Genomic DNA, 9,125 nt, shown 5'->3' on the forward strand with positions numbered 1-9,125 from the left:
GCCCAACTCACTTTAGCCCAACTCACTTTAGCCCAACTCTAACCCTAATGGAAAAATGGAAAGAAATACTTTTTTTATTTTATTATTTTTACCTAAGGGGCTGATAAAGGGGAGCTTGATTTACTTTTTTTTTATTTTGATCACTGTGATAGGGTTTATCACAGTGATCAAAATGAACCAATAGGTAAAATAGGTAAAATTTCCTATTGTTGCCTGGTACTGGCCGGCAGATCTCGGCTGGCGCACTGCCATTTTCTCCAGGAAGAAGACACCGGCAACCCAGGTGACTTCATTGGGGGGTTGCAGGGAGACCAGAAGTATCGGGGGGATTGGGCAGACCCTATTTCTCTCTCCTCTAATGTGCAATCACATCAGAGAGAGAAATTAAATGGAAAATCAGACTTTTTTTGCGGTCTCCGTTATACCGTTAATAACGGCGATCGCAATACTGGTGTTGGTAAAAACTGATCCAAATCATGTTCTCTAGGGTCTCACCTACCCCCGGTAGCCAAGACCCCAGAGAAATTCCAACTCTGAAAGCGGCGCTGAGGCATAAGTACCCTTAACTTCCGCTGTTAAAAGGCGTATTGGTGGTTGTTAAGGGGTTTATAAAGAAAGTAGAACCATATTATATAGAATACATATACCCATCCATAAGGAACACACCCATCATATGTTTCACTGAGGCTTTATCTGGAGTGATGGATGGGTATATGTATTTTATATAATATGGCTCTACTTTCCTTATAGATCCTTACTTTTTAACTGTGTTTTTCTTTGTGGCTGTTGAGATATCCACCATGCACAATGGACTGCATTTAAGGATATTCTTGTCATTTTACATCTGCATATTTAGTTGATATTGTCCTTTTATGCAGCGGCATGTAAAAGTTTGTGGGTATACATGTGGTTGTGTCCTGAGGAAGAAGTCATCTGAATTTCGAAACGCGTTGAATAAACCACTTTCTTTTATCTGGATATCTTGATTCTACATCATTTTCGGCAGCGCGGATTACATCCACTAACCTTTTACTTGTCATATTGTGAAGAGTTAAGCACGTTGAAAATGAAATGATCTCTAAAAGGTCTAAAGGTAAATATGACACATTTCCTTAACAGGTTAATTAAGGTCTGAAACCTTGGTTAAAGTTATCTGAACACACAAAACTCCAAGGGTGCCCATACTTTTGCAGCAACCCATTTTCCTTTCTGCAAATTTTAAAATTTAAAAAATGATAATATATATATTTTTCTAAAATACAAAGGAAATGTGTCATCTTTAACTCTCTCTGTCTCTCATATATATGTATATATACACATATATATATATATATATATATACAGTATATATATATATATATAATTTTGTTCCCTTAAAACACAAAGGAAATGTGTCATCTTTAACTTTAGCACTTTTAGAGAACATTTCATTTTCAAGTTGCTTAGGCCTGTTTCACACTTACGTTTTTCTCGGCCGTTGGCAGCCACCAAAAAGGCAGAGAACGGATCCGTAGCCGTGGAAACACCAACGGGAGCCACCGGACCGTTGGTGCGCCGGCATCCGCCGATGTGGGAAAGTTAAAGGAACCCCACGCAGAAAAAAAAAATACCGCCGATGTAGCGGGATGAAGATGTCGGGCTATCGCGGGAATCTCCAGGTATCGCGGGATGAAGAAGCCGGGCTATCGCGGGAATCCCCAGGTATCGCAGGATGAAGAGGCCAGCGTATCTCGGGAATCCCCAGGTATCGAGGGATGAAGAGGCCGGCGTATCGCGGGAATCTCCAGGTATCGCGGGATGAAGAGGCCGGGCTATTGCAGGAATCCCCAGGTATCGCAGGATGAAGAGGCCAGCGTATCTCGGGAATCCCCAGGTATCGGGGGATGAAGAGGCCGGCGTATCGCGGGAATCTCTAGTCATCGCGGGATGAAGAGGCTGGCGTAACGTGGGAATCCCCAGGTATCGCCAGAGAGAGAGATCATCCAGCCAGCAGCGAGACTGGATTCAGGGTTAAACATGTAGCAAAAGTCAAAAATGTGGATCCGGACACCAAAAAAACATTGCATTATCCGTTCAGTGATCTCAGCGGACGCCAAAATTTTGGCGGATCCACACAAATACGGATGCAACGGACGATCGTCAGTCAAAATCCGCCGATAATGAAAGTCAATGGGGAAAAAAAGGATCCGCCAAGAAAAATGGCAGATCCGTTTTTTTTTGCAAATTGGCGGATTTTGACTGATGGTGACAAACGGATGTGTGAAACAGGCCTTAACTGTTCACAATAACTGTAATTTTGAACAGGGGTGCCAAAAGTTTTACGTGCCACTGTATGTATCCTTATGCATGTGTGGTATATCAATCAATGACAATTTTGTCTTCATTTTATATATATATACTTTCATTACATATGCACTTAGACTACCATTCATGATCTTTTTATTACTATGACAGATCTCTAAGTGTTAACCGTTCCAATAAACATATGTTCCTTTGTTTTTTTTTCAAAACTAAGTTGTTATGTCAGCCAAATATAAATATAGATGATAATTTTGTGTCCTATACAGTCTATGTATCGTCTATGAACTTTTTCGATTTGTATCCATCTTTCTGCATGTTTCCCATGCTGGTCATGCTTATGGAAACCTTTTTTTAGCATTGTGATTCTCCTTTAATGATTACTTAATGAAGGATATGGAATTATTTGTATATTGGCATTTGTTTCTCCTTTCTCCCCTCTATATGCAGTAGCATTATGCAGTACGTCAATCCACTCTGCCGCTCTATATACACAGTCCTATCCTGTAGAGCATGGCTCCTCTCAGCCCCTCTAAATACATTATCATCCTGCAGTATATCATTCCTCTCAGCCCTATATATACTATACATTATCATTCTGCAGTATATCATTCCTCTCAGCCCCTTATATACTATACATTATCATCCTGCAGTATATCATTCCTCTCAGCCCCTTATATACTATACATTATCATCCTGCAGTATAGCATTCCTCTCAGCCCTTTATATACTATACATTATCATCCTGCAGTATAGCATTCCTCTCAGCCCTTTATATACTATACATTATCATTCTGCAGTATATCAATCCTCTCAGCCCTTTATATACTATACATTATCATTCTGCAGTATATCATTCCTCTCAGCCCTTTATATACTATACATTATCATTCTGCAGTATATCATTCCTCTCAGCCCTTTATATACTATACATTAGCATTCTGCAGTATATCATTCCTCTCAGCCCTTTATATACTATACATTATCATCCTGCAGTATATCATTCCTCTCAGCCCTTTATATACTATACATTATCATCCTGCAGTATATCATTCCTCTCAGCCCTTTATATACTATACATTATCATTCTGCAGTATATCATTCCTCTCAGCCCTTTACAGTCATATGTTAAAGTTTGGGCACCCCTATTAATGTTAACCTTTTTTCTTTATAACAATTTTGGTTTTTGCAACAGCTATTTCAGTTTCATATATCTAATAACTGATGGACTCAGTTATATTTCTGGATTCAAATGAGGTTTATTGTAATAACAGAAAATGTGCAATCTGCATTTAAACAAAATTTGACCGATGCAAAAGTATGGGCACCCTTATCATTTTCTTGATTTGAACACTCCTAACTACTTTTTACTGACTTACTGAAGCACTAAATTGGTTTTGTAACCTCATTGAGCTTTGAACTTCATAGCCAGGTGTATCAAATCATGAGAAAAGGTATTTAAGGTGGCCACTTGCAAGTAGTTCTCCTATTTGATTCTCCTATGAAGAGTGACATCATGGGCTCCTCAAAACAACTCTCAAATGATCTGAAAACAAAGATTATTCAGCATAGCTTTTCAGGGGAAGGATACAAAAAGTTGTCTCAGAGATTTAACCTGTCAGTTTCCACTGTGAGGAACATAGTAAGGAAATGGAAGAACACAGGTACAGTTCTTGTTAAGCCCAGAAGTGGCAGGCCAAGAAAAATATCAGAAAGGCAGAGAAGAAGAATGGTGAGAACAGTCAAGGACAATCCACAGACCACCTCCAAAAACCTGCAGCATCATCTTGCTGCAGATGGTGTCACTGTGCATCGGTTAACAATACAGCGCACTTTGCACAAGGAGAAGCTGTATGGGAGAGTGATGCGAAAGAAGCCGTTTCTGCAAGCACGCCACAAACAGAGTCACCTGAGGTATGCAAAAGCACATTTGGACAAGCCAGTTACATTTTGGAAGAAGGTCCTGTGGACTGATGAAACAAAGATTGAGTTGTTTGGTCATACAAAAAGTCGTTATGCATGGAGGCTAAAAAACACAGCATTCCAAGAAAAACACTTGCTACCCACAGTAAAATTTGGTGGAGGTTCCATCATGCTTTGGGGCTGTGTGGCCAATGCTGGCACCGGGAATCTTGTTAAAGTTGAGGGTCGCATGGATTCAACTCAGTATCAGCAGATTCTTGGCAAGAATCAGTGATGAAGTTGAAGTTACGCAGGGGATGGATATTTCAGCAAGACAATGATCCAAAACACCGCTCCAAATCTACTCAGGCATTCATGCAGAGGAACAATTACAATGTTCTGGAATGGCCATCCCAGTCCCCAGACCTGAATATCATTGAACATCTGTGGGATGATTTGAAGCGGGCAGTCCATGCTCGGCGACCATCAAACTTAACTGAACTGGAATTGTTTTGTAAACAGGAATGGTCACAAATACCTTGATCCAGGATCCAGGAACTCATTAATAGCTACAGGAAGCCACTAGAGGCTGTTATTTTTGCAAAAGGAGGATCTACGAAATATTAATGTCACTTTTATGTTGAGGTGCCCATACTTTTGCACCGGCCAAATTTTGTTTAAATGCAGATTGCATATTTTCTGTTAGTACAATAAACCTCATTTGAATCCAGAAATATAACTGAGTCCATCAGTTATTAGATATATGAAACTGAAATAGCTGTTGCAAAAACCAAAATTGTTATAAAGAAAAAAGGTTAACATTAATAGGGGTGCCCAAACTTTAACATATGACTGTATATACTATACATTATCATCCTGCAGTATAGCATTCCTCTCAGCCCTTTATATACTATACATTATCATTCTGCAGTATTTCATTCCTCGAAGCTAGTAACTCATTAAAAACAAAAGATGTATTCCCTAAGCATTGTACCTGATAAAATAAGAATGTACAGTTAATCAAGTTCTTGAGCAAAATGTAGTTTATGTTTATAAATCAGAATCTCTCCTTCTTTGATGTGAGTAAAGGTTCTCAAGTTTGATGTCAGCTAGAAGTATACTGCTGACTGGGTAAGTGTATGAAGGGTGTAACATCACATGCACAATGAAGGGAATCGTTTTTGTTGCTGATTGGGGGTCAATGTTGTGATCCTTGGCCCTTGTGATTCAAACAAAATAAAAAAATATCTTGGACAACCCCTTTAATGCAGGTAAATAAAACTTTACACAGATAAAACTCTCTGTGCAGCTCCCCTGTCATGCTCCGGTTTCACAAATAGGACGTGTACTATATGGACACTGTAATAAAGTCTGAAATAATGCCATGGACATTGCAATAATGTTATTTCTCTCGGAATTGTTTGATTGAATATCATTTCATTTTCCAGAAAGTGCACACATCCTGCTACAGTATATACCGGAAGGAAATTGTATTTCCAATACGGCCACCACCAAAATGTTGTAAAGAATAGTTGACGCATTTTAAGAAAAACTCAGTAATTATATTCTACATACTGTATTAACATCAAAGCAATGAAACAATTTGACATATGGGACCTTTAGTCTTTAGACAGAAAATGTGCTAAAAATAAATTTCTCATACCGAAACACCTTTGGGACCTGGTTGTCCAGGCTGACCATCTCTTCCCGGCCTTCCCTCTATACCAGGCGTACCTGTCAGCCCAGGTAAACCAGCATCTCCTTTATCTCCTTTTAGTTTTGGTTCAAAATAAACTTCACCAGGGGATCCTTTTGCTCCAGGTCTCCCCATAAGACCTGGTATACCTTGTGATCCCTACAAAAACATATATTATTATTATTATTATTATTAAGTAGAAGAAGAAACAGAACATTAAAGAAGGCTTAAGCCATCATATCTTGCAATTTACAGCAGTAAAATCTTTCTGAGTGCTCAGATAATAAGGGCATGAGCACACGTCATGTTATAGACACCAGCATACTCGTATAGTTTTTGCTACAGGAAGATGCTTTAAGAAAACGCTGGCAGTGTTTTCCCTGAAGCATCCTCTCTTGCGCCATATCTGTCGTTATTGCAGCAGCTTTGCCACTAGCAGTTATTTCATGAGCAGAAGACACTAAAAGAATGGACCAGTCACTTCTTTTAACAACTTCATGACTTTAGAAGCCGGAATTGGTTAAAAGAAGCTGTAGAAAGACTGAATTTATGATCAGCAAGTTGTTTTCACATTGCTGTGATTATGTGCTTCTCAGGTGGGCTCCAGGTGAAATCCTCCTGAAAGTCGTGTGTACATAATATAAAATGAAGATGTACAACTCATTATTTTATTATTATTTAAGAACACATGATCCACTACTTCCTACTTCTACTTATCTACTATTTATATCAACCATGACATTCTATTTGGCCTACTAATCAGAAGAGGCACTAGGAATGCACTTCTTAGGCTGGTTTCACATTAGCGTTGAAACAACGCTGCACACTGCGTCGGTAAGCCCCGCCCTGGCTCCCTGCCCGCCCCATCCGGGATCACCGCCTACTATCGCATTTGCACGCATGCGATCGGCGCACCCTATCTTTAGCATAGGGTGCGCAGATCATGCGCTGCCAGTGTGAAAGTAGCGTGCTGCGCACTTTTGACGGTGCGCCGTGCTCGCCGAAATGTTGCATTTCGGCGCGCACGGCGCACCGTCAAAAGTGCGCAGCACGCTACTTTCACACTGGCAGCGCATGATCTGCGCACGATCTGCGCACCCTATGCTAAAGATAGGGTGCGCCCATCGCATGCGTGCAAATGCGATAGTAGGCGGTGATCCCGGATGGGGCGGGCAGGGAGCCGGATCGGGGCGGGGCTTACCGACACAGTGCGCAGTGTTGTTTCAACGCTAATGTGAAACCAGCCTTAACTAGTTAACAAATACTCAATACTTACAGGTGAACCTGGGGGGCCATCATAGCCTGGTTCTCCTCTGTCTCCCTTGTTTCCGGGTTGACCAGAAATACCTTAAAAATACATGTATATATTATCAGAATGGGTTAATATTATCAGCTTTAAAAAAAAATATATATATACTTGGTGTTAAGTAATTTCATATGCAAAAAAGTGGACTTCCAATTTAAAGCGGTTTTCCATGTTTCAGTACTCATGACCTATCCTTACATGAGTTAATCAGTAGCAAGTCACTGAAGGTCCAACGCCTGCTACCCACATCAATCAGTTGTTATCAGATCCAACAGTAGCCAGATGAAAATTATGAAAACAGCTGAACGTTACAGATCCATTCAATGTGTAGTAGCCACTCTCAGGTATTGCAGCTTTGTTCCTACAGTAAGTAAGGTCATCAGTAAAGTAAACTACTAACAGCAGTCTGAGATGTCCAAAATTGCATGAGGTAATAACAAAGCCACTCTGGCCCCCCCCCGAGGAAGCCAACGCAAAACACGCATTGGGGCTGCGTGTTCCGGGATCCTGTGTAGAGGGACTATGGGTAAGAGTGGCTTTATTATTACCTCATGCAATTTTGGACATCTCAGACTGCTGTTAGAAGTTTACTTTAGCTATTAGGATCTCCCTGTAATCACCCACATTTTTCTTAGGGACTTTAGGGTTTAATCCTTATCACACATACACTTTATCACCTGTTAGCAGTGAAATATTTATTGCTTACATTACCATTTGTATCCTTAGCGGCAGCCGTGATGTATTCTATTTAGATGAATGTATGCTGCCACTCTCCCACCTCTATACATGTATTTTGTCAAGGCCCGGGTTTTACATGTTCTTTGCTTGTCTTTTTCCCCTCTTTCATGAACTCCATGTTTATGCTTTGGCAATATTATGAGATTGTATTTATATTTGAATAAAAAATTATATTTTTTATCTATTTTTGGATGTACACTCTGTCTTTATCGTATTCCAATATTTAGTGAGTGTTCCTAGTTACTAATCCTACTTCGGTCCCTGTGTAATGCACTCTGAGGACCATACATGATGCAGTAATAATGGATTTCATTCTAATTTGTATAAGTGATGGGGTGCTGTTGTCATGGTGCATTGTGGACAAGATAAGGGCTTCCCTCTTGTCCTTACACTTGACAACCAGCAGGTTGTTGCAAAGTTGTGCCCTACTCTCACCCTTTCTGAGCAGCTGCCCAGTTAGTGGCCTAGGGAAGCCTCTCTGATATTTAAGCACAGTGCCATATGCAACAATAACACTGGCTGAGTGGGACTTGAAGAGTGGATGCTAGTGTAGAAGTTACCCAAGTAAATGTTATAAAACCTGGTCCAGCAATGGGTACATCCCTTACCAAATAACTTTCCAACTCACTTCCAACACAGGTACCATTTTATGGGGTACCACAGGGGTCAGAATTGGGCCCTCTTCTTTTTAATATATTTATTAACCCAGTCATGACCGGAGGTATTTTCGTTTTTGTTTGTTGTTCCAATTCTTCCCAGAGCCATAACTTTTTTAATTTTCCATCAATATGGCCATATGAGGGATTGGTTTTTGCAGGACAAGTTGTACTTTTGAACGACACCATTGATTTTAACATATCGTGTACTGGGAAATGGGAAAAAAGTTCCAAGTGCGATGAAATTGCAAAAGAAGTGCAATCTTACAGTTGTTTTTTGTTTTGCCTTTTTACTAGGTTCAATAAATGCTAAAACTGGCCTGCCATTATGATTCTTCAGGTCATTACAAGTTCATAGACACCAAACATGTCTAGGTTATTTTTTATCAAAGTGGTGAAAAAAAAATCCAAACTTTGTTAAAAAAAAACTGCACCATTTTCCGATTCCCGTAGCGTTTCCATTTTTCGTGATCTCGAGCTTATTTTTTCCGCTCTGAGCTGACGTTTTTAATGATAACATTTTGGTGCA

General features: G+C 40.0%; 1 protein-coding gene across 1 annotated transcript in view; it reads right to left on the reverse strand.

The window, feature by feature from the left end:
* Nucleotides 1–9,125, reverse strand: part of COL4A1 (collagen type IV alpha 1 chain) — a 232,061-nt gene that overhangs the window by 78,930 nt on the left and 144,006 nt on the right. The window contains exons 24-25 of the mRNA XM_073556826.1: nucleotides 7,173–7,243; nucleotides 5,864–6,055 (exon numbers count right to left, since the gene is read on the reverse strand). Of these exons, the coding sequence (XP_073412927.1) occupies nucleotides 5,864–6,055; nucleotides 7,173–7,243 (263 nt within the window). The remainder of the gene's footprint in view (nucleotides 1–5,863; nucleotides 6,056–7,172; nucleotides 7,244–9,125) is intronic.

This window comes from Dendrobates tinctorius, unplaced genomic scaffold (assembly GCF_039654945.1).
Source record: "Dendrobates tinctorius isolate UK_male_01 unplaced genomic scaffold, ASM3965494v1 ptg000240l, whole genome shotgun sequence".
Taxonomy (NCBI): Eukaryota; Metazoa; Chordata; class Amphibia; order Anura; family Dendrobatidae; genus Dendrobates; species Dendrobates tinctorius.